General features: G+C 43.5%; 4 protein-coding genes and 1 long non-coding RNA gene across 8 annotated transcripts in view; 3 read left to right on the top strand and 2 right to left on the bottom strand.

Annotated features, from left to right (window-relative positions):
• Positions 1-1,167, top strand: part of LOC140562678 (protein lifeguard 1) — a 7,927-nt gene extending 6,760 nt beyond the window's left edge. For both annotated transcript variants that reach the window (XM_072688510.1, XM_072688509.1), the window contains one exon: positions 1-1,167. This exon is cut by the window's left edge and continues 418 nt beyond it. The gene's annotated coding sequence lies outside the window, so the exon portion shown is untranslated.
• A 144-nt stretch (positions 1,168-1,311) lies between these two features.
• parp2 (poly (ADP-ribose) polymerase 2) lies at positions 1,312-9,475 on the bottom strand. Of its 2 annotated transcripts, none has more exons than XM_072688505.1 (17): positions 9,090-9,475; positions 7,881-8,084; positions 7,628-7,783; positions 7,032-7,102; positions 6,884-6,934; positions 6,386-6,482; positions 5,891-5,966; positions 5,686-5,788; positions 5,269-5,422; positions 5,021-5,159; positions 4,710-4,773; positions 4,461-4,595; positions 3,858-3,985; positions 3,487-3,586; positions 3,226-3,324; positions 2,484-2,608; positions 1,312-2,348 (listed from the first exon to the last, which is right to left on the bottom strand). In XM_072688505.1, the coding sequence occupies exons 1-17, from the start codon at positions 9,139-9,141 to the stop codon at positions 2,189-2,191; spliced, it is 1,914 nt and encodes a 637-aa protein (XP_072544606.1). In that variant the 5' UTR covers positions 9,142-9,475; the 3' UTR covers positions 1,312-2,188. The 2 variants fall into 2 exon arrangements, with proteins under 2 accessions (XP_072544606.1, XP_072544605.1); XM_072688504.1 differs by having other exon boundaries at positions 7,622-7,783; positions 9,090-9,474.
• mettl17 (methyltransferase like 17) lies at positions 9,299-18,343 on the top strand. Of its 2 annotated transcripts, none has more exons than XM_072688506.1 (14): positions 9,299-9,488; positions 11,277-11,412; positions 11,689-11,832; positions 12,264-12,354; positions 12,437-12,518; positions 13,076-13,149; positions 13,441-13,535; positions 13,647-13,714; positions 13,817-13,924; positions 14,951-15,019; positions 15,666-15,716; positions 15,819-15,911; positions 16,120-16,325; positions 17,361-18,343. In XM_072688506.1, exons 1-14 carry the CDS (start codon positions 9,411-9,413, stop codon positions 17,449-17,451), a joined length of 1,386 nt encoding a protein of 461 aa, XP_072544607.1. In that variant the 5' UTR covers positions 9,299-9,410; the 3' UTR covers positions 17,452-18,343. The 2 variants fall into 2 exon arrangements, with proteins under 2 accessions (XP_072544607.1, XP_072544609.1); XM_072688508.1 differs by lacking the exon at positions 9,299-9,488 and adding an exon at positions 10,760-10,803.
• sdr39u1 (short chain dehydrogenase/reductase family 39U, member 1) lies at positions 17,228-20,939 on the bottom strand. The gene is made up of 6 exons (XM_072688511.1): positions 20,824-20,939; positions 20,066-20,172; positions 19,689-19,771; positions 19,334-19,455; positions 19,099-19,251; positions 17,228-18,822 (listed from the first exon to the last, which is right to left on the bottom strand). Exons 1-6 carry the CDS (start codon positions 20,837-20,839, stop codon positions 18,392-18,394), a joined length of 912 nt encoding a protein of 303 aa, XP_072544612.1. The 5' UTR covers positions 20,840-20,939; the 3' UTR covers positions 17,228-18,391.
• Positions 20,940-22,140: 1,201 nt separating this feature from the next.
• On the top strand, positions 22,141-24,417 carry LOC140561804 (uncharacterized). The gene is made up of 2 exons (XR_011980096.1): positions 22,141-22,569; positions 24,027-24,417. It is a non-coding gene; the product is annotated as an uncharacterized lncRNA (long non-coding RNA).
• Positions 24,418-24,748: the final 331 nt, after the last annotated feature.

The raw sequence follows: 24,748 nt of genomic DNA on the forward strand, positions 1-24,748 counted from the left end.
TGTATACATCTACTTATCAATCAACCAAATCCACGTACCTGTCTATCTGATTACCTGTCAGTCTTCCAAACCACCTACCTACCTATCTCCTATCCCTTCTAGTATGATTCTTGGTGGAAGCTCAATTAGATAGTCCTTTACCGCCAAACTCTATGAAGTTGCTTCTATTATAACGCTTCCCCTCTTCCCTAAAGCTCGTTTTGCAGAACGCTACTGAGTTTAGCTTTTGTAGCATCCAAACTACTTACCTACTTGCCTGTGTATCTACTGTATACCTATCTACCTGCTTATCTAACTGGTTAGCTAAATCCTACACTCACTGAAGGCTAGTAGATGTGATGGAAACAGGAGAGCTGTTGCTGTATTTCACAAAAGTTGTTTTCATGCTTCCATGCTCGAAGCAAAAAAGGGGTTCATGTAGTACTGAAAGGGTTTTTTTGACAGTAAGAATAGTTAATAACTGTTTTTGGTGCTAGACCAAACCCTTTTATAAAGTTCTAAATAGACTCCATATAAGCTCAATATTCTGAAGAACCCGTGTACAGTACAGTATTCAGCAGTTTTGCAGTCAAAGTTCCAGGAACACACAACGGTGTACCTCAAGGTTTGGGTTTAGGGCTGTTTCCATTCTCTTTGAAGACAATTTTTCCAGTAAACCACAGGTTCCATCCAAATATGACTGGCCAGTATGACTGTTCTGGTAAAAATATTTATCTTGTGTTCTGTACATAGCGAACCCATCTTGACTCATGAGATGAGGTAATGCTTGAGACTCTAACCTTTAGCCATGAAGAAATCCTAAAGACTGTGGCACATCAACAGCTGCTGGTTATCTTTGCTGATGATGTTCTTCTGGAACGTCCACCTCCCTAACGTTCCTCTGAAGAGCCTGCAGTGTTGGCACATTAGTGAAATTTTACTGATAACTGAGCCATCTATTCTAAACTGTATTATTGGAAAAGTACAGGGGGATACACTGTGAAGCGTGACTGATTACTCGTTGATTTTTTTCTTTTTCATGTCGTTCTAAAATTCTGATAGTAAGTAATAGTTTATTTTATTTGCAGATGAAGTGAAAATACATTCGAAAATGGATTCTAAAACCAACCAACAAACTGTATGTGCATATTTGCTGAATAAATAAACGTACATATTTATAAGTTCAAGTAGAAATCCAACCTTTTTTTTGTTTGCTAGTTTTTAATATGGATTATTGAGATGTAAAACATATTCTTAGATTAAATTTACGGTCCTAAAAAGCGCTGATGTTAAAACACATTTCTGAACATAAATTAATGAAATGAGAACTCGTGCAGATGCCAAACAATGTTTTATATATGGAGTATAAGAACATTCAGTATCAAACACGTGGCTGAGTTTCAGTGCAAAACTGACATTTTGTCTGACGTTTTGTGATGAAGATGACTGTGGGGTCCAAAGTACACTAGAGAAAATTCTACTATTTGACATTCTTGTCAAATTTAATACATTTTATCAATTACAAATTATATTAGCAGTGAAACAATTTGAGTGAAATCTTTGAAATCAGAGTTGCTCAGTATTTGGTGGTCGTTCCAGCTCCTGCTTTACTGGCAGTTTGGGTAAAAGCCTCTAACGAGCAGATTAGACCCACCTGAGAGTTGCCTGAACATGAGCTTCAGACTCCAAGGCGAGACACATCTCACCTCTCTGTGCAAAGCCATCGACCCAGTCAGCGTCTTATCTTCACTTAAACTAGAATATTTACTCTGAAAAAGAGCAGAACCTTCAACAATTCATCTTCAGTTTACATGTTAAACCTTTATTTATTTATTTATTTATTTATTTATTTTCAATTACTTTACGTCAAAAATGTAAAACCTTCTATTAGTTTCCAGGTTTGAACCAGATTTTTACATGTGCTCTCAAACCTGTGGACCCCGCTATATTTAATCACACTAAGGTTATTAATTCCAGCTACAAAATGTAAAAATAGAACCTACAACAGAGCAAAAAGTGGAAGTAAAAAAGGAGGAGACCAACAACGTCTTCAATAGTCAAGTACGACAACAATAAGAATTCAACACACTGTACATTCAGGAGTCCGGATCAGTGCGGTTATATCTACACCATCCAGCTACAGGCTACAGGTCCTTCATTCTCAAACCTTCATCCAGGCACGGGTCTGCAACGCTAGGCTGATTGGGCCTCACCACAGAGAGGAGTAGTTGAAGCGCACTCGGAGCAGGTATCTCATACGGGTTTGAGCTGGGTTATACACCACAAACTCGTTATACAGCAGGGAGTATCCTCCACCCTGGCCCACACCAGTCTTCATCCCGGGACCCATGGGCACGGTGGCACCATCCCTAAAGAAGAGGAACAAAGAGAGGGGGAAAAAGGGTGAGTGCACTGATCCAGTATGTATTCACTACCATCCAGTTATTTTTTATCTATTTCATTTGATGAGCAAAAAACCCAAAACAAAAAAACCCCACACTTACAGAGTGACCGAGTTTTTAGGGTCAGGACTGGTCTGTCCGAGACCTTTAGTGCTGTGTTTCCCAGAAGGCAGGTTGTCAGCGTCGTAGTTTGCATCCAGCAGCTCATTGCAGTCACCAAGAGCGACCTGTGGGAGGGACAAGAGAAACACTTAAACACTCAGGCTTTGGTTGAGATTGCTTTTGTTACCACAGTTTGGGCTCCTACTGACATCCTAGTTATTATTATTTTTATAATCCTAAAATAAAAATAATCTGAGATCAGATCTGAGTTTTAAGTTTTATGGCAGAATTATTAGAGTTGTGGGGCCCAGTGTAATATCTTTCCCTGGGAGCGTCCCAGCAGGTAAATCCAGGAAAAAGGAGAAACAAGAGCTTCTCATTCTGAAGAAAGAAAGTAGTGAGATCTTGTCAGGGAGCTAGTCTAAAGAACAGAGCTCGGTTCCTCCAGGGTTCTCCTGGACGCCCCCCAGTCCAGCCAGCACAGTGTGGAGGATGTGTTCAACTCCATCAGCAGCAGCAGCAGCAGCAGCTCACCTGATTTACCACCAAACCAGGTGTTGATCTGAGGAGAACTCTAAATAATACTAGACTCCATGAGGAGAACTTTGGAGATGTTCTAATGATGAACACAGTGATGGAGAACCTCACTGTTCTTTCATGAATTTCATGATGACCAATAGAAATGCTCCAATACACACTCCTCCTCTCAAGTTGCTGTTTTGGAGGATTTTGGTCAGCTCACCTCGCTCAGCAAGAGCAGCCCGATGTTGTTCTTCTGACTGGTGAAGCAGTAATTGGCACTCTTGGACGACATGTCAGCGAAGTAAATGCCCTTCCCAAACTACAGAGAAGAGAAATGCACAGAAATGAAACCCTGCTTATAAACCGCACTACCGAACCTCAGGTCCCGAGCGCAGAAGCAGAGATACGGAACACCTAGATCCACGTATTTAAGTCAGAGCTGCTGCCAGATGTCTGGGTTGTAGAGTAGGTGTGCTCTCACCATATAGCCAGTAACTGGAGCCTCAGGAGGAGCCACTCGAAGACCCTGACTCAGGATGCCCACCCAGTTAGAGAGACGGGACCCATGCCACAGCAGCATCCTTAGAGTAAAACACACACACACACAGTTATTACGACACATGTCCAAATGTTTGTGGACGCTGTAAGAGCATCAAATATTTAAAATATATATTTTAAATGTTCTGACTGGTCTGATATTTTGAGAGTAGAACAATCAGAGCTGTTTATTATTAAATCAAATGTTTATTAATATAAGAGGCTACAGACTTATTATATACTTTATTAAATACCACACAAAAACATGGCGTTGGAGTTGTGGTGTTTGAATCACACTCATGCTTAAAAAGGTACCTGTTGTGCATCTGGGTAAGAAAACTGGCCTTCTCTCCTTCTCTGTCCACTGAGAAAACGTCCAGGACGCTCATGGTGTAGTCACTGTGGGTGGGTGCGTGAGTGGACTGAAGATACTTCTCAATCACCTAATAAACAAGAAACACAGGAGAGAGAGTTGGGTGGGTTACAGTACTGCATCTCTCTCTTCTTGATTTTACCTAAATGAAGTCATTTGGAGCGTTATCTATTGATCCATTCATAATGACACTACAATGCTCAAATTTCTCTGGGTGTCCAAACTTTTGCATGGTGCTGCTTATCTTTTCTACACTCTGAAATAGTACAAAACAAAAACACACTAATCTTAAAACGTTCAAAAGAAGGTTTCATCTTGAACTTATTTCTATTTCGCTACTTGGACAAAAGTATTGGGACACCTGCTCCTTATTCATTGTTTCTTCTGAAATCCAGTCTTAAAAGGGGTGCTTTTGTTGGACTTACTGTCTCTACTCTCTCTGCTCAAGAGAAGAAGGCTTTCTACTAGATTTTGGAGGAGCATTGCTGTGAGGATTTGATAGCCTTTGATGACAGGAAAACCAGAGCAAAGCTAGACGTGTGTACCTTGAACTCGTGGCTGTCAGGGGGCAGAGGCTGCAGCTGACACTTCAGGGAGTGGTACTGTCTGTCCAGAGGATGCTCATCGCTATGGCAACTTGACTCCACCATCTTCACTGCTATCTGTATATCACTCAGAGCCTGAGAGACAGACAGAGATGTACGTGTGACTGAAGTATATGTGGATGATTTATGATTTATGGTTATGGTAAGTGTTCTGTGGTAAGCTTGAGCTTCAGCTTCTTCCCACTTTACCTCCAGCAGTGCTATCTTCTCCTTCAGCTCCTCCTCAGTACGTATGAGAGGGGGCGTCCGCAAACTGGAGAGTGGAAAAAGTAAATTACAGAAAACGGTTAACCTCTGAAACAACATTTATTACTCAGGTATTACTTTACAACTGATTCTTCAGTATCCACTTTGAATTAGTTAGCATGGCCAATTAAATATTTATCATTACTGTGAATTTTTCGGCATCCACTATGATACTACTGTGCAAGTTATTAGACTGAAGACCCTTACGGATGAAGGTGTTTCAGCTTGTGTGAGCTGCTGTTCACTGATCGTACCCGAAGTCGTGGGGGATTCGAGTGTAAAACTGGTTGCAGGCCTCCAGGAGCTGCTTATTGCTGCCTTTTCTCTTCACACACTCCTCAATCCTCTTCAGAGAGGCATAACCAGCTCTGATCTGCTCAGCCGTCAGCTTACCTGAAAACCACAGAGGGGTCGTTTCAGCACCCGAACAACGATTCAGCAACGCACTACTGTTTAAAAAAACAGTCTCTGATTTTACATGTTTACAGAAGCGCACTCTAACCTAGAGGAGCTTTTTTGGTGTCGAACTTCATCTCGAGCACACACTCCTCCATGGCTTTAAGGTCACAGATGAGCTCCAGGAGAGACTGCACTTTGATGTCTAGTTGGGACGGCTTCTTCTGGACAGGACTGGAGAGAGCAGGTGTGTTTTCCTCCTATGAAAGAAGCAGAAATGTGTTATTATGAATGGATTGATGTTGGTGATCCCAAGCTTTGACAGATACTGGGGTTATTCTTGTGTTTCAGCCTCTTAACAGATTCTCTGACATTCACAGACACAGCTCTCGTCCTCATGTTGATCAGTAGCATAGGAGCAAGCCTAGGTATCTCATGTCTGGACTAATGAAGCAGTGGGCCCATATCAGAGGCTGAACCTTTTGAAATGTTCAAATGGATCAAACTGCTGGATCAGTCTTACTTTGTCATTGCTGCTGTAGTCCATAAACACCAAGTCATATTTTCCAGGGACTTTCTCAAAGTTTGCACGATCCGCCCACTCGTTCTTCGTCTTGTCTAGAAATCTGAGAAACAAGCAGGAAACACACACACGCACGTAATACATCTCTAAACCAGCTCAGTTAGCAGTGATTGTCAATCTAGTCTATCTGTAAAGAAAATCTTACTTCTTCTTGAAGATATCTTTAGCTTGAGCGAGGTCTCCACCACATGACACCAAACTGTTCTGTCCAACCTTTCCCACTGTAGAGAACATCATCATCATCATCATCATTAATAATAATAATAAAAAAAATAGAATGTACAGTCGAGCCAAATCGAAATCTGCTTCTTTAGTTTTACACTGGAGATAAAAGGCTAATGATGGTAATAAGTAAGGCAAGCTGATGCAGACTAATCATGGGTCTAAATCATCCCACACTCTCCTTAAGCCATGTGGAGGTGTTCAGTATCTCTAGCAGACTTGATTCTGTGGTTTCTGACACTGTATGACTCACTATTATCTAGAACATGGACTGAATACTCAGCATAAATGGGTGGGGCTAAACTGCTGTAGGCTGAGTGGGTGGGGCAAAACTGCTGTAGGCTGAGTGGGTGGGGCTAAACTGCTGTAAGCTGAATGGGTGGGGCTAAACTGCTGTAGGCTGTCGGTTGAAACCCACCTCTCCCCCACCTCATCCACACACTGTAGGCTTTAGCGTGGTCGTCCTGCAGCAGCTGGATCAGGTAGTACTTGTTGTTGTTAAACTGGAGGTTGGTCTGAAACACAGGAGATTCAGTAGATTTGAGTTTTGTTTTTTTTATGAGTGAATATTAATTGAGTAGTTTATTTCTCCATTCTTCCTTACCTGTATCTTTTTTAATGGATAGGTGTGTGTAAACATAAAGGCCCATGTTATATTTTTTGAGACTATTTTATATATTATATCCATTGTTAAATATGCTACACCTTCTCCTCCGTGTTTGACAGACAGTTAGACAGCTGTCTATACTAGATACTACTGTTATACAATATAGTATATTATAATATTATAATAAAGAAGATACTTAAAGTAGATATTTATAGTGTTTATAGTATATGCTATAATATTGGGTCGTGGGGACGTTCAACTGTAAAATTAAATAAAATAAAAACTAGGATAAAAATATTTAATTCTCACCTGGTTTAGCATGACGTCATAAATGTCACTCCCCTCACTGTAGACATGAGCCTGTAGCGGAACAGGGGGGTGGAGGTCACAGAGGAAACCAGTGGAATATTTAGAAAAGAACAAACACACTATCACACTGAAGTGCTCAGTCAGCTACCTTTCCCAGTTTGGACTTGCATTCTGAATCCACCGGGGCCTTCCCCTTCATCACCACCGTCTTCACCACTTCTACAGCACACACACACACAGGTGAGAATCAGCTATTACTGTTACTGTGTTCCTCAAGAGGAAGACTGGATCAGGAGAAACCAGTTCAGGCAGTTGAGAGTAAAAGTTCAGCAGATCAGCTGACTGGGAGTGCATCAACTTTTGCAGAAGACTGTATATTACTATAAATAGTCGTAATATTCAACAAAGGATGCATTTTTTTATTATTTAAATAATAAATTAAATCAAATGTAATTATTTGCCAAAGTTTATATATATTTACAACTGCATGCATAAATAACATTATTTGGGCTGCATTTATTTTGTTTATCATTGAAATATATAGAAATATTTAATAATCTCTGAACTTATTTTAGCCAAAATACAACTTTTAAATGTAAAAGTTTAAAAGTTCAAAAAAAAGAATCGTCGTGTCTCATTTTTATTCCAAATCGACGATCATAAACTGAGTTTCAGAACTGAGGTTGTGCAGAATGTTACAGCTGTAAACACACACGGCTCTCTCTCATGTATGGTGACCTTTACTGTCCGTCTCCTCGGAGGGCGTGGCTTTGGTCTCTTTCTGGCTCTTCCCTCCCCTGCGCCTCTTCTTCGCAACAGGAACCTCCTCCTCCTCCTCTTTTTCCTCTTTAATTGGAACAGCATGGGTCAGCTGGGACCCACCCCCTCCATTCACATCCTCTGTTGGGAGAAAGGCCAGAGTGTGTGTAAGTGTGTGTGTGTGTGCACGTACCACCTTTATAACCTATATGTGTTCGACAATGTCCTCCGCACCTACCTGTCTTCACCGTGTGTGAGCGGATCTTCCTGCGGTATTTCGTCGCAGAGTTAGTCTGGGTCATCTTCACAAGGTCCACCACGTATCCCGGGCCAAGCTGCAGAGTCACCGAACTGTCCCCGGCTCTGACCGCTGCGTCCAGCTGGGAACACACTTCGGATGAATACGGCTCCCACTGTCCGTCGTCAGTCTCCCACTGCCACACTGAAAACAAGCAGAAAACACCATCATCATCATCATCATCATCATCATCACCAGCAAAGCTATTACAGGCTATAATAGTAATCTAGAACAGTGGACCATCCCTGGTTCTGGAGAACCGTGGGCCTAACGTAGTATCCTGTCACTTCTTATAGAAATATTAATACAGAAATGACTGTCGATCCTTCCCATCATTTCTAAAGGACCTGCTGACGTGGTGTCCGTCTGAACGGATGACAGTAATATTGCGCTCGGAGCATCAACTCACCGGTCATTTCAGCAGGGGTGCACAAACTTCTGCAGACTAGTTTATCGTAAGATATGATAATTGGCACCATTTTTTAAATTTACTTTCAGGAAACATTTGTTAAATATTAAAATAGCCTGGGGGGAAAATGGAATTAATTACATGTCCAAAAGTTTGCAGACACCTGCTTTTGGAGTCCAGGGAGATAACAGGGAGTCTGCTCTCCCTTTGAAACAGTAACGGCCTCTTCTGGAAAGGCCTTGCACCCGATTTTGGAACATTGCTGTGAGGATTTGATGTAGGGCTTATTAAAGGAGCTAGATAACAAACAAAAAAAAGTGAGGGAAATCTTTTTTTGACATCTCTTTAAGAACTGATAAAAATGATTAATATTAATTCAATATTAACTTCAGATCATTATTATAATTATTACAGGACTCACTTATTACAGAGATATTATACAGAAGAATTATACAGAAGGTTTTGCTGTTTAGGTCAGGGTGTGAGGAGTTAGGCATGCAGTTAGCTCCAGTGCTAATTGGTGGCCATTCACTTTCATTGCTTGTTAGCTAGCTAGCTACAATAGCATTGAATCTTCTATTAATTTCCATTAACTTCACCCACCAAACACGGTTTATTAATACGACACTTGTGTAGATAATTCTTTTTTATTTTACTCAACTTTTCCCCTCAGCTATGTTAAAGAATGAGCTGATGATAAAGCGCGGGTTAGCTGTTAGCTGTTAGCGGTTAGCTGCTACCTGAGTCTGACTTCGCGCCTGATTTCGCCCGCGAGCTTCTTGTTCGACGCATGTCGTCTTTAAAAAAATGATATTATTAATATTTTAACTTCTATTTCTTCTCCAGCAGCCAGAGCCTAAAGCTAACGACCGCCTTCCTGGTGAGGTTGGCGCCGGAACGTGTTACAGTCCGCTGTGTGTTTCCGCACGGCTTTATTTTGGTGCTGGGCCGGTGAGGGTCCATGTGACTGGGCGATGGAGGAGGCTGTGTGAGCGGTGACGGTTCTCTGAGCTGCTGCTAGTTTTCAGGCTCCGAAAGAGGGGGATTCATCAGGGTCAGGGATGTCTGCTCTGCTGTGCCGGCTGGTTGGTGCTGGTTGGAGGCGCTCGGCTGCTCCTCCGCTCAGAGACACGCTGCGGGTGAGTGCCAGGGTCCTACAAACACCCCCTACACCCCTACACCCCTTCTTCATCAGGGGCTTAGCAAAGCATAAAGCCCTCCTGACTGTCTGATTTATACACACGAGGCTGCATCTGTTAGAAAGACCGAGTCGAGGTTAAATAGATAAACAGAGAAATTACTTTATTAATATTAATATTAATATTAATCCCAGAGGAAAAGCCACACATCACAGCAGCACAAGAGTAAAAGCAGTGTGAAAAGCCAAAACAGCAGCAGATACAACTGAAAAGAAAAGAGAAGAAAAAGAATGTATAATAAATATTATAAATAAATGATGACAACTAAATACATACAAGCATATGCATGCATGCATTATACTGTATATCCAACTTGTTGTCAGCAGAGTAGGACCTATCGGCTCCATGCTGCCTAATAATGCAGGTGTGGGCTAGAGGGGTATAATAAAGCCCCCCAGCATTGAGGAGCTGTGGAGCAGTGGAGGAGCTGTGTTCTCTGGAGTGATGGTGGTGGAGGAGCTCCATCCAGTACTTTTGGGTTTAGATGGGGAGGATGAGCTCTTTTTAATACCCTTGATTTCACAAGAAACAATGAACAACGACCGGCCCTAGCTGTGGCGCCCGGGAGCGGTAGGGGTGAGGTGGGGTGGGGTGAGGTGAGGTGGGGTGAGGTGGCTCAGCTCAAGGGCAGAAGGTGTTCAGTAGACACCAGCAGCAGTAGACTTTATTGAAAACATTAAAATTAAATACATTAATTACATACACGTCTTATTTATTTATTTATATATATATATAAAATATGTGAACTGAAGCCAAACATACTCTCACACACGCTATGAATTATAGATAATAGGTAAAACTTTTATTATATTAGTAATATTTTGTCATTAATACGTTAATAAGTTATATTAATAATAATATTAATAATAATGAGTAAATAAAAGCGGGGGGAGAGTAGTCTGAATTGGGTTCCGGTTCGGTGGACCGGCTCACACATCGAACTCACTCCGCCAGCCGCGAGCGATTCCAAGCCTGCGCGCGCCGCATCAGCCGCCGGAGCTCAGTTCGCCCCATGCGGCGTCTCGTGCGGGAGCCCGTGCGCCGGCCCTCATCTCTGTGCGCTCGCTCATCCAGTCAGATGACGCCCTGCAAGAGCGGCGATTGGCTCGTGTCTCAGACCTTCCCCGAGGTGACTGGTGGAGTGACTAGCACTCAGTATGTGACCTCTACAGTGAGCTTCCTCCCGCTCCGGAAGTGAGAGTGTAGGTATGGCGGTATTTAAACCCCCGTCAGATTGCAGCGCATTTCGATGACGGTGGGTTATAATCTCAGCGTGGCTCTTCGACGTTGTTTATATTATAATTAATTAATTCATCACAGATGTTCATTATGATGGTTGTTTATTTTGAGCTGTGTGTGACCACTGTGTGTAAAAATCGGAGAAAGCTGGCGAAGAGGTTCTCGGGAAATGCTAATGTGCTTGCAGTCATTGGTGCAGAGGGAGTGACGTCAAGGAGACGTATATGTCTGGGATGGTTTGTTTTGTTGTTTGTATTTTTTCATTTAAAAAACGTAAGCTTAAAATGTAAGATTAGTGTATTGTACAATACTGAATATGATCAGTACAACTACAAGCAGCAGCAGCAACAACAATAATAATAATAATCATAATAATATTTGTTTACTTTTACTATTGATGTTAGTTCATCATATTCTCGTCATATTGTTGTATTTATAGTTATTTATGTATTATCTATTGATTTATTGCTGCATGTTTTCTTCGCTCAGTGTAAGAGTGCAGCAGCTCAGGTCCAGTCTGAGTTCCTGGAAGGCTCTCCACACAGAAAACACCCTGGAGTGACCAACCTCAAAATGCTCCGTCTGCCCGAGGCCCTTCAGACAGGAGCTCTGACACTCATACACAGTGAGTACATGAACACTAATTCTGGGAAGTCTTAATAAGGTTCTGTATATATTATGACTTTCCTAATAGATCATATACCCAGCATGCATCCTGACTGAGAGTAGACACATTTACCCCAGATACAGTATTAGTTACATTGGTCACTTTGGCTGGTGTACCTTTTAATGAACCAGCTGGTTATGGATAAATGAATGCTCACTTATTAACTTTATTATTATTATTATTATCATCAATAACACAAGTATCTCTCTTGTGTGAATGTGTTCGCGGCTCCAGAGTCAGAGTTGAAGGACTTGTCTGAAAGATCCCGCAAACTAAAGAACTACCTGTGGAGCCGTAAGCGGGCAGTGGAGGCCCCAGTGCTGAGGGAGAAGGCCATGGTGCTGGAGAGGAAGTGGATGGAGAAGGAACTACAGAGCGGTGAGGTTATATATTAACGTGATGATGTGATTATTACTGTGGTTGAAAAGCTGGTCATCCGGGTGAAAAAAGCTGGTGTGTTTTTTTTTCAGTTCTTTTAGCATGACATTAAGCTGGTCATACTGGTTGACCGGTTTGGTCAAGCTGGTTATAATGCTAGACCAGCTGCTGCTAATCCTTTTCATATCATATTAGTCACACTGGTTGACTATCATGGTCAGCTAATCCATCAAACTCAAATGTAAACATACCCTATGCTGGTCAACCAGCTGAACCAGCTTCACCATGTTGGGCTGACCAGGCTGTTTTGTTCAGCAGCCTCAAGTATCTCCGAACACGTCTGGGCTGATGGACTGTGAACTTTAAGAACTGGCCACTGTAGTCTGTGAGTGATGCTGATGCTGATGCTGATGTTTATCCGTGTTGTTCAGATGGAGGTGACGGTAGCACCATAGAAGCTAAAGTCAGGAGGAAGGTTTTGTCTGAACTGAGGAAGGAGACGTATCACTGGATGCCCCTGAGGTGTCGATAAAGTTCTCGCTGTTATTTCACTCTTCTGCCGGGTGTGTATCTGCTCTTCCTCACTGCTTCTTCTCTGTGGTAGGTATGATGCAGAGCTGGCCGTGGTGTACATGGTTGCCAGGCTGGCAGGTGGCTATGCTGCGGTCATGAGAGCACTTAATGAGGTACCCACTCGCACAAGCTCATGTGTAGCCACAGTTTAGTGGAGCTTATACCCCACCAATTAGCACTAGAGCTATACTGTAGCTAACCAGTAATAGAATCTTATGGCCCACCACTTAACATGCAAGCTTATACCAACACATCTACCATTGGATCTACCAATAAAATAATAATAAACTCCACCAATTAGCACTAGAGCTACAAGACTAAGGTTGCTAACATGTAACTGTAGCTTATACTCCACCACTAAGTAGTGAAGCTAAGAGCCTACAGTAGCTAAGAGGTTTATACTCCACACATTTAACAATGAAGCTAACCAGTAATGCAATCTTATGGCCCACCACTTAGCATGCAAGCTTATACCCACAGATTTACCATTAATGGAATAATAAACTCCACCAGTTAGCATTGAAGCTGTGAAGCTAATATAGCCAATGAGTAATGGGCGCTGATGAAGGTTTTCTACTAGATTTGTTTAGATGTTCTCCAGCTTTGTTTCATATTGATCTGACGTTTCTCCATCCTTTATGAATACTGATCGTAAATTCGATCCTTCCAGATTAAGAAGAGAGATCTGTTGTTTGCTCCTCGCTCTCTGCTGGACTTCGGCTCGGGCCTCGGCACGGCTCTCTGGTGAGGATGACGTGTCTTGAATCTGTCCTGCTTTGAAATGCCAGTCATGCCTGAGCTCATATATTCCATAGAACCTATAATCACCATAATTACAGTATCAGTTATGTTACACAACAAGATTCTTGTCATCACACATTCCAAGCTTAGACAGCTGAGACCTTAGGGCCAATAGTGGCAGCTTAGGAGAGCTGTGGGTATTGAACCCACAACCCTGTGATCAATAACCCACAAATAACCCCTCTGTCAGTGTAGTGTGACTCTGTTCTTCTCCACTCTGATTCGGCTTTTTAGGGCCTCAAACACACACTGGGGTGACTCTCTGAAGGAGTATGTGTGTGTAGACGCCTCGGGGGCGATGAACGCCCTGGCTGAGCAGCTCCTCAGCGGTACGTCTGTTTACTTTAAGGAGAATCTGATCTACACACACACACACACAAACACACACATACACAAACACTTCTGCAGTGATGCTGATTACAGTCATGTCGTTTGACCAGGGGGCAGCGAGAGGGCTCCGCTCATTAAACACGCCTACTTCCGGCAGTTCCTCCCCGTCTCCCCAAAGGTGAGTTCACACACATTCACGCTCACAGGAAGTCATAATCCTCCTGATATTTGGTAACTCTGGAAATGTGTATGTGTGTGTGTGTGTGTGTTTTCTTTACAGGTCCAGTCTGATCTGGTGGTGGCAGCATTCTCTTTATCAGAGCTGCCCACCCAGAAGGAACGAGAGGACACGGTTCTCACACTCTGGAGGAAAACCAGCTCCTACCTGGTAACTGATTACTTCTAACATGTATTCTGATGCACACACTGATAAACAGGGCCGTCTCTGGTTTTTGGGGGGGCCCCTGCAGGACCCTCAGCTCGCTCCAGAGTCCAGTAAAAGGTACAGCACTAATAAACCAAATCAGCGGTCACAGCCATTCATAAAAACAACCTTGAGTGTCCTATTTTACACAGCAACAGTCCTACTGCTTTAATACTGTCATATACCTCCGCCAAAAAGTAGTTCCACTGACGAGTTCCGGCTCTGCGATACTAACAGTTCCAAACCAGCCGGACCGACTGAGTGGAGGTGGGTTAAGGTAGCTGTGGAGCTCTGAACACGGTCCAGGATCACTGCTGATCCTGTAAGACTCCCCTCCTGCGGTGCGGAGAGAGCCGTAGAACCGCCCAAGTATCCAGTTCAGCCAGAGCCGTCATTAATGAGGAGCGCGAACGCTGGCGGAGATACGACTGGGAGCTCTCGTAACTCTCAACATGCCGTCTGCTCACGCATGAAGCCCCGCCCTTTAGCAGAAAGAGCCAATCAGCTTGCTGTTTATGCTGAGAGAGGAGGAGGGCTCAAGGCTGGAATCAGCTAAAACCAGCTGAAAATCTGGTATTTTGTAAATACAAAACAATACATACTTATAAATAAATAATTAAGACATGTCACTATATCAGTGATTTAAAATACCTGATTTAAACTTGTGTGACTACAAATTACTGCACTGCGGCGCTGCAAAAAAACAATAAAGGCTGTAAGAGTAAAAGTAATTTGTAGTCACACATGTTTAAATCGGGTATTTTAAATCATTAATTAAAAATATTATCACAAAAATCAGCAGAGTTAGAGCCCTTCTTAACCAATCAGATTGTGAGGTCGGAGCTAACTGTTGTATAATAAACTAATAACTACTTCTTAACCAGTCTAGCAGTCTAAACAACAACAATAACAATAACAACTACATGCACTACCATTATATAAATATATTAAATACAAATTAAATTGATGGTATTGCCTGTTCTCTTTTAGGTCCTGGTGGAAAATGGAACAAAAGAAGGACATCAGATATTAATGGAAGCCAGAAACACATTACTGAAGGTATGGTTACAAAGCATCGAAGCTCCAGTGCTGAACTTAAGAAGCACCAAACATGACTAGACTGATTCACATTTGGGGGGAACGGGTAACATTTTTCACTAAATATGGCTGTAAGCGTGTCCATGAGCTTTATCAGGTTCTAGAGTTAAAGAGTTAAAGGTTCCCAGAAATAGTTCTTGTGCCAAACAATGCCTGAAAGTCCACTTAAACAGTACCTCAATGAGGTTCTGCGCGACTGTGTGACGACCTCAGCATTTCCACTGAGCGAGACGGGCCGTGCTAAAGCCGCAGTAGTGATGCTGGATGAGCCTGGTAGCCGGGCCGGGGCGTGCTGACGCCGCTGTAGCAATGCTGATGAGCCTGGTCGTGCTGCAGTTACAATGTTGGACGAGGCCCATAGCCACAGTAGAGCTGCCCAGGCATTTGGAACAAAATGCTGGGGTGGATTTTTACTTCCTGGTCCTGAATTTTTTCATATCTACATAATTGAACAGACCTAATCGTCCGACCCAAACCATCAGGAAAAGCCCAGATGAGGAATTCCAGTGTACATGGTTTAGCTCTGGAAGTATAAAGTGTGTGTGTGTGTGTGTGTGTGTGTGTGTGTTGAATAGTCTGTAATGCATCTTTTTCTGTGTGTTTACAGAAGAAGGAGAAGGTGGTTCATGACTCTCGGAAGCCGGTGGTGTTCGCTCCTGTGCGTTGACTTAGCATTAACACCATGTTCTCCTGCTCCGCTGTGCCCCTGCCTTGCTCTGTGTAACGGTGCTGTCTGGCTTGTTTGCTGTGTTTTCTGCAGTGTACGCATGAGCTGCCGTGTCCCAAACTGCTTAATCAGCCAACGGTGCCCTGCAACTTCCTCCAGTCCTACTGGCCCCTGCCTCTACCTGGGGTGAGTCACAGGAGCTCATTTACATATCTCCACCCATGTAGACAAACACATTATTGCCCCGTCCATTCATACAGCAGCTCAGCTCTTCAGAGTGCTTCTTGGATGAGGCATAATACAGCTCTATCCAGTACTTTTGGGGTGAGGTTGGCATGAGTTGGTATCCAAATATTTTAGTCCCTAAAGCTCGTCTGCTTCTCTACCTGCTCAGAATGGAGAACGGGAGCAGGAGAAGTTCAGTTATCTCATCGTGGGCAGAGAGGAGGAGCAGAGGGAAAAGCTGGGGGAGGGCGAGCTTGTGCAGTGGGGCAGGCTAACCTCTCCGGTCCACCGCAGACCCAGACACGTCCAGTGCCAAATCTGCTGCTCCACCGGAGAGCTCAAACAACTTGCAGTCACCGCCCACCATCATGGGAGGTACAGTATATTGCGCTTTCCTATATTCACTCATAGCAACCACATAGCAACCAGCAGATACTTAACACCCTAGAAAGCATCTAGAATAACACTGCAAACGCCTAGCAACACCCTAGCTACCATTTGGAAAAACTCAGCAAACCTCTAGCAACCATCTGGAATACCACAGCAAACCCCTACAGCAACACCCTGGCCACGTCCTTGAATCCCATAGCAACTGCCTAGCAACACCCTAGCAACCATTTAGAATAACACTGCAAACGCCTAGCAACACCCTAGCATCCATCTAGAAAAACATAGCAAATGCCTAGCAACACCTTAGCTACCATCTAGAATAACACTGCAAATGCCTGGTAACACCCTAGAAACCATCTAGAAAAACATACAAATGCCTAGCAACACCTTAGCTACCATCTAGAATAACACTGCAAATGCCTAGTAACACCCTAGCAACCATCTAGAATTACACTGCAAATGCCTAGCAATCATCTGGCATACCACAGCATCCCCTACAGCAACACCCTAGCCACATTCTGGAATCCCATAGCAACTGCCTAGCAACACCCTAGCAAACACCTGAAATACCATCACAAGTGCTTGGCAACACCCTGGCAACAACCTAGAATAACACAGCAAACGCCTAGCAACTACTTAGGAAATGCTTAAGCGCCAAAGTCGCTCTATGTAGTTTTCAGGAAATGTACTTTTTAGTTTTTAATTTATAGGATTTAAATAAAACCTTTCTGAGCTGCTTTTTCACATCAGATGTAGATTTATTTTTTTATTTACAGGAAATTTAATTTTTACATGAAAACAAGATGTGCACAATTCTGTAATTCTGTCTCCACACATTGCTCTTCACTGCTGCTCTTCACATTTACATAAAAAATTCCAGACGTTAGTGTAGGCAGGTAAACGCTTTAATAGTGAACCAACCTAAAAGTCTGTCTGAACACTGTTTAAGCTACAATTTCCTGTTTTCTAATGATGGAATCTGGTTTGATCTGATCTAACGTTAACAATCCACGCTTCCAGAGACATGTACCGCTGTGCCCGGAGCAGTGACTGGGGAGACCGGCTGCCAATCCTCTCCAAAGAGGACGACACCCTCACAGAAGAGCCATAATTTACAGCTGACCTGGAGGAACGCTGATGGAGAGGCCAGCGCTGGGACCCTGACCAGGTCGCTGGTTATTTTTACAATCACCACTGATGGGAATACTGCAGCTGGGAGGAACTCCTGATGGGAGTCCGAGCTGAAAGCTGCAGAAGAAGAATATGTGGGTTAATGAGGAGAGCACATTGCATATAAACGACTGTACTGTGGGAAAACAGTGGCAGTTTAGTCCTAGTTTCCTAGCTCAGTCCTCTGGGACCCTCGGATGGTCTATAGTTTGCTCTATCCCAGCTGCATCACAAACTTCAACCCATGGATAGCAATGGATAGATCAGGTGTGTTGTGGGGATGGGCTGGAGCTCTTGTTTAGTGGGCTAAAAGATATGGATTTGGAAGCAGTGGTCTAAGGTCTTTGGACATTTGGACTGGTGACTGCTCCAGTCCAGTCCTTGAGGATCCACAGAAAGACCATATTTTTGCTTTATCCCAGGCCACAATACACCTGCACCAAAAGCAACATGAACTGAACACCTGGTGCAGGTGTAGTAGGAGGGACAGGGGAGAACTATGGACCATAATGGGGCCTGGAGAGACTGTACTGTGCAAAAGTCAGCATAGCAACCACATATTAGCTACCTGGAATACCACAGCAACCACTTCGCAACAGCATGGTAACCATTTGGAACATACACTGTATGGACAAAAGTATTGGGACACCTGCTCATTCACTGATTCCTCTGAAATCATGGGTATTAAATAGAGCTTTGCTGGAGTAACTGTCTCTACTGTCCAGGGAAGAAATAGGCAAAGGGTGTTCTGACTTTTGCACAGTACTGCATCTTGTACAGTATGTTTTTTATGCTTTCTGATCACACATTAAAGCTTGGATAGTTAATTTAAATGGATTGTCATCTGAACCATTTTTCACAACCCAGGTAGATTTGAAATTCTAGCGTTTGACGATCTCCCGCAGGGCTGAGGTTAAGTCCGGGTACTGAAACTGAAACCCAGACTCCAGAGTCCTCTTGGGTATGACCTTCTGACCCTGCGTGAGGATCACCGCTCTCTCAGAGCCCAGCAGGGCGTCCATGAGGAACCCTGGGACGGGGAACAGGGTGGGCCTCCACAGGAGCCGGCCCAGCTCCTTTGTGAACTCATAGTTGGTGTTGAGCGCTGGAGCGACCCCGTTAAACACCTCTGGGTGTGTGGAGGTTGTGGAGGGTGTGGTGGGCTCCAGGGCGTGGAGGATAATTCCAGCCAGATCTGAGACATGGATCCAAGGAAACGGCTGACGGCCAGATCCCAGAGGACCACCCAGACCCAGCCAGAACGGGGTCAACATCTGCTTCATAGCGCCGCCATCCCGTCCCAACACAGCACCTGAGGAGTGAAACCCAGAGAACACTCAGAACACAGAAGGTTCTTCACCTAATGGTGATGAAGACGCTGCCTGATGCCTGAGACACGGTTCTATCAGAGTTCTGAGAAGAGCTCGGCTCTAGAACCTGCTTTTAAAATCAGATCATGATTTGATTAAAATGGTGGAGGGATACATGCTGCCTTTAGGGTGTAGTGCTGCTACAGAAAGTAGTCCCTAAAGAGAACTGGATCAGTTGAGATTCTCCACTGAGGGCTAAAACTGAGGCTGTGGCTCACCTGGTCTGATCACCACCTGTCTGGTGCTCTGAGTGGCACTCTGAGGCAGACGCCCAGCCTCCTCCCACTCCTTCACCAGCCGAGACAGGAGGTCGAAGGGCGTCCACTCGCTCTCCTCTGTGTACTGGTTCTGGAGGCTGGGTTTGTAACAGGCTGTAAAAAGGAGAGATGACCACGGTCAGAAGCTGGAGACAGTACCAGGTCCTGCTGAGTCAGACCACTAACACACACTCACCCACTCCTGTGACCAGGACCCATGAACGCGGAGGCGAAGGTGAGGCGGCGATGGCTTGAGCTAAAGTTCTCGTAGTGTCCACTCTGCTGGAGAACAGGTCCTTCTTATAATCGTCGTTCCACCTGTGGGATCAAAGGAAGGTAGGCTGGTTTGCGACGAGCTCGTTAACTCTGAACAGCTGTTGGATGCTGCTGTGTTTCATTGCAGCTGTTTATAATATAGCCAGTGAGAGAGGAAGTGCAGAGCATTGAGGAAACAAGTAAATCAGCTTAAAACATGAAAACAAGCTGAAAATTAATAAGAAAAATAATGAAAAATATTTAGAATTAAAATCAGAATTTGTGCGCTGACGGACCATCTCAGTGGGTTCATGATGTTTTCTCCAGCCAGGTTTACAGCCCCCTCACACGGCGGGAGACCACCTGATTTAACATCAGCCTGCAGAGAAGACACAGGAGAGAAACTACTATACTACTATATATACACTATAGTGTGTGTGTGTGTGTAATATATAATATATATAAAAATATGCAGTGTATGGATGATTGCACAATGATTACAGTATAGAAGCCCCCTCAGTGATGACACGTTACACACAAAATCTTAATAAATTCAGTCAGGGGTGTGTGTGTGTGTGTGTGTGTGTGTGTGTGTGTGTGTCAGTGTCAGAGCAGGGAAAGCCCTAGGTCTGCTTAAAGATACCCTTAACCGCCTGGTACAGTTAGATCATACCCATGTGATCCTGCCTGGACCAGGTTGTCTGGAGATGATGGTGACATCATGACCTTTGTTCTTTAGCAAACGGGTGAGTTCACGCCCCACAAACCCTGATCCTCCCCCTGCAGAGATACGGTACATGGTAAGACAATAAGACCAGATCCAGATGTAAAAATGTATAGTAATGTAATAAATTACTTTATAATATGTTTATAATATATATAATACAAAGTTTCTGTGTGACAGTGATGATATGTACTATTATTATTCTAACATGTATACTAAATTATTACATTACAACATGAATATGTAGTATTATCATAGCTTACAGCTGACTGTGGGACACGCCTACATGGATAATATACAGAGGAGAACATCTACATGATGTTGTAGGTATGATGAATAGATATAATGTTGGAATAATTATGATAAGTATTATCTGCTTATTAAAAATGCGTGCATATGTAAGAAAACGTGGTCACGTGGTCAAGTTCCTTCTGTGCGCATGCGCGCCTTTGGGACTTACAAAACAGTTCACCTCCAGCGCTTTAAGGGAGCTAGATTTGACCTTCGGGGCTGAATTAAATAAGCATGTGCCGGTCATTCATATCTGACCCTAAACACACACAACACCTTTAGAATGGCCTAAAACAGGGTCTGCAGTTCAGTGCAACAGAGCAGGACTGTCATCATAGATGAAGCTCATCAATAACATCACAGCCACGTTCACGAGCCCCGAATCGCTCAAATAACGATTCGTCGATTAAACTCACCGATCAGGACCCTCATTCTGGCTCTAGCAAGAGATTTCCCTTCGTTCGAGTTTAGTCTGAACAGTTCAAGCCCATATTTCCAAAAACATGCTGGAAGAGCTGCGTGGATTTACCACGTGACCGAGGTGGGCGGTGAAATTAAAAATAAAAAACACAAAATTATGTCAATTAGACTTTTTTTTACCGGTAATGTTCCCAAATTAGCACGCGCGGCGCAAGAATATAATATAATACACCAAACCATGCGCTATTTTTTTTTAAACTGTAAAACTTTGTGAGTTGTAGTCCTGTAGCTGTGTTTCAGAACTACACATCCACCAGGGCAATGCGGAATCACTTCGACAAATCAGAGCCTGTCTCTTCATCCGGGCATTGTGGTACGCTGGCTTTAGCGCAACAGCTAGCTAATTAAAACAGCGACAGCTAACTAACTTAACGATGTAGCTCTTTGAACGTAAAGTTATACATTTTATGATATTTTATTTATATACATTACATTTTATTATCAGTGCAAATGACTTTAGTACATGAATGACTCTAGCTAGCTTAGCTAAACGCTAACGTTAGATAGGCGGGAGTGGAGAGTTCATGGGAAGTGTAGTTTTTTTAGACAATAATTGGACTACAAAACGGAGAAAAAAAACTTTAATAGCGCGAATACAATATATTTAATCTGAATTTATGAGACGAAAAATAAAAAGAGAAATTTGTTAAAGGCGAGTTTAAAATTTTAAGCACAAATGAAGGACATGTCCGGTAGCCATGATGGTAAGGGTATTTTTTATATATATTATTTTATTTAATTAGATCATTTACGTGATGATTATTAGGACTGTGGAATGTTTTTTGGATCTTGATGTTATTGTTTAGGTTTTAACGTTAGGAAACGTGTATTCGTGCATGGCTGTACGTGTAAAAATATAATAACTATAAAATAAGAATGACTTTCCTTTTCTTTAAAATCCTGTCGTTACATGGATATGTGGTAAAAATAAATAAAAATCACGAATCATCTTACTATAAAATAAAGCCTGTAAATATAGAACACATCGGCGTAGTAATTCTTATTACGTTAATTAAAAATAATAATAACTCGTAAGAATAAATATGAATAAATAAATACATATATTATTATATAATGTATAAAAGCACGCATATTTAATAAATCTAATAATAATTTCTGTCGAATGTTTTGCCTCTGCTGTAGTTAATGATCAGAAGGAGGAGTAAAGGTGGAGGGGTGCGATGAGCACGTGGTTGATAAGCTGATAAAGCTCGAGCACATGGGCTGCGGCTTTCTTTCTTCCTTTACCTCGCGAGGACAGCAGACGGCGGGCAGCGCGTGGGCTCACACTTTAGCGACAGCTTATCTTATTTATTTCTTTTTTAATCACGACTTCATTAGGTTGGCTGTAATTATTAGGCAGTTAATCCAAACCTGGGCCTTTTATTTTTTGTTTAGCTGTTAATGCACTAATAACGCTGTGCTAGAAAAGGGGATGTTAGCAAACACCGCAGCACGAGGCGAAGCTAATGGCCTGCATTGTGCAGGCCGGAGAGATCCTGAATAACTGCACGCCCTTATTGGATCTCTGAAGGCTTTTACATGCGTGCATTCCCCCCTTTTTTAAGCCGTGCTTTAAATATCAGAGCCGCAGTAGAGCTGTGCTGAAGCCCCCTCTGTGCAGAGGAGCTGCTGGGTCGGGTCAGGCCAGGCCTCTGGAGTCCTGTGGAGAAGGCGCGATGGTAAGAAGCTGGGTATTAAATGTGGGATCTGTTCTGTACTGGATCAGCAGGTGCATCCATCCATCCACCCACCCATCCAAACCGAGCTAACCGCGTCCAGATGTGTCGCAGTTCTGCCTGGCTGCTGCTGCTGCTGCTGCTGCTGCTGCTGCTGCTGCTGCTCGCACAGAAGGCTGCACAGAGCCCCAGTGGTCACAGGGCTGACCTGAGCCTTGCTGGGTCCAGTCAAGCCCTGTAAAACCTCAGCTCGGCCTAGTCTAGCTGGCTGAGTCTCGTGGTGCTGGTTTAACCACGTGCTGCTTCATTAAGGGTAGTACTTAATGAAGCTTGTTGCTGAATTAGTCTGTAAAGCACTGAATTAAGCCTCATACTTCTGGATTAAGCCACTAAAAACTAAGTAAGTCAGGATTTGAGGATTTTAAGTAGTCTGGAATTGGGGCTTAATTAAGGGTTCATAGTGGGACATTGCTGGGTTTAAGGCATGTAATGCTGAATTGGGCCTTCCAGCAGTAAATTGAGTGGTGGTGTATTAAGCTCTATAAAGCTTCATAGAGCACTAAAGCACTGTCTTGGGGCACATGATGATGATGATGATGATTACTTGGCCTTTATTTATTAAAGGTAAGGTAAAGGTGCAGGTATTTGTCACTGTACAGTGTACAGCGAAATGTGTCCTCCGCATTTAACCCATCTGGTAGTGAACACACACTCACACACACGTGTTAGGGGCAGTGAGTACACACACACCCAGAGCGGTGGGCAGCCAACTCCAGCGCCCGGGGAGCAGAGAGGGTAAAGGGCCTTGCTCAAGGGCCCAACAGTGGCAGCTTGCCGAGCCCGGGAATCGAACCCACAACCCTGTTATCGACAGCCTGGAGCTCTAACCGCTGAGCCACCACTGCCCACAATTAGTATGGACTCGAGCCACATGCTCTTTTAGCACTAAAGGAAGGGTGTGCAGTACTCACCAGTGCTGGGCTTCAGCCACAAAGTTTAATTTTGGCAGTTTAATCTGGTGTCTAGGCTTGGTCCCAATCCACTGTAGGTACTTCTACACTAGTTTCCTTGCTCCAGTGTTCTGCTGTGTGGCTTCACCATGACTAGATGAACTGCAGCTTTATAATTGCTGCTTTCTAGGAATTGCTTAATCTTGCACCGCCGTTTGATCCTGTGTCTCCGTCTTGATGGACGTTAATGCTGTAAAGGGTTCTGTTCCGTTACTGTGGGTGGATGGTGGTTGTGAGGACGCTGTGCGCTGGGTTGGGTGGGTCATGGATGGATGGATGGATCGATGTCTCTGCTGGTGAGATCCTGAAATGATGATTTTTGCAGTCCGTGTTTCACCTGACTGTCATGATTACACTCCTACTGCACTGATCAGGTCTGCAGGTGGAAAGAAATGCCGACGGTTTCAGTAGAACCTCATTAACGCGGTTCCTCTCGTGGTTCTCTTGCAGGGTCCCGCTGCAGTTAACGGTCTGAAGGTGAGTTTTCCTTTCCCTGAAGGTGCGTCTTTCGGATGAGCTCCTGTGTCTGTCAGTGTTTCACCTGGAGGTCCGGCGATTCTTTACATGCCCTGAACGACCACCTAGTACAGGTTCGTTTCTCCAGTGCACTTTACAGTGTAGTGTGACCCCCATACCGGCTCTCTCTTTAACAGGGGACATCAGAGACATGAAGGTATGTATTCTGGGTGGTGGTGATTTTTTTATTTTTATTTTTTTATTTTTTTAACGACAGCTTATTAATAACTAAGTAAATCATGTTAATAGCAATATTTTTTTTTCCATTGTGAATGAACTGCTTGTTTTGGGCTTAAGTTTTAAAATAAAGTTTTTAACTATGAAATTGTATGCTGACTCATTACTTCCTAGTCCCTAAACTGAGCCTAATCCTAGTCCGAGGACTCACCCTTCCTCCATCAGTCCCACAATCCTCCTCCTGGTGGAATCGCTTGAATAATTCTTCTGTCTGTGGTTTAACCCAAACATGCCCGTCTCTATATGTACTCGTAATATGCACTGGTCAGCCATAACAATAAAACCACTACCAAGTGAGGTCAATAACACTGATGATCTGGTCAAGGGATGGGTCTACATATAGTAGTCAATGAGTGAACGGTCAGGTCTTGAAGGTGATGAAGCAGGAAAGAAAAATGGACAAGCGTAAGAATCTTTGA

Source organism: Salminus brasiliensis, chromosome 9, assembly GCF_030463535.1.
Source record: "Salminus brasiliensis chromosome 9, fSalBra1.hap2, whole genome shotgun sequence".
NCBI classification, from domain to species: domain Eukaryota; kingdom Metazoa; phylum Chordata; class Actinopteri; order Characiformes; family Bryconidae; genus Salminus; species Salminus brasiliensis.

Coding starts and splice junctions, on each gene's coding strand:
- parp2 (XM_072688504.1), bottom strand. CDS start 9,141: ATGCGTCGAACAAGAAGCTCGCGGGCGAAATCAGGCGCGAAGTCAGAC. Junction 7,784..7,880: donor CTCACACACGGTGAAGACAG/GTAGGTGCGGAG, acceptor TTCTCCCAACAG/AGGATGTGAATGGAGGGGGT. Junction 2,349..2,483: donor CCTAAAAACTCGGTCACTCT/GTAAGTGTGGGG, acceptor CCTCTTCTTTAG/GGATGGTGCCACCGTGCCCA.
- mettl17 (XM_072688506.1), top strand. CDS start 9,411: ATGTCTGCTCTGCTGTGCCGGCTGGTTGGTGCTGGTTGGAGGCGCTCG. Junction 13,536..13,646: donor GGCTGAGCAGCTCCTCAGCG/GTACGTCTGTTT, acceptor TCGTTTGACCAG/GGGGCAGCGAGAGGGCTCCG. Junction 16,326..17,360: donor ACCGCCCACCATCATGGGAG/GTACAGTATATT, acceptor CCACGCTTCCAG/AGACATGTACCGCTGTGCCC.
- sdr39u1 (XM_072688511.1), bottom strand. Junction 19,772..20,065: donor GTCCAGGCAGGATCACATGG/GTATGATCTAAC, acceptor TCTTCTCTGCAG/GCTGATGTTAAATCAGGTGG. Junction 18,823..19,098: donor ACAGGTGGTGATCAGACCAG/GTGAGCCACAGC, acceptor TTCACTCCTCAG/GTGCTGTGTTGGGACGGGAT.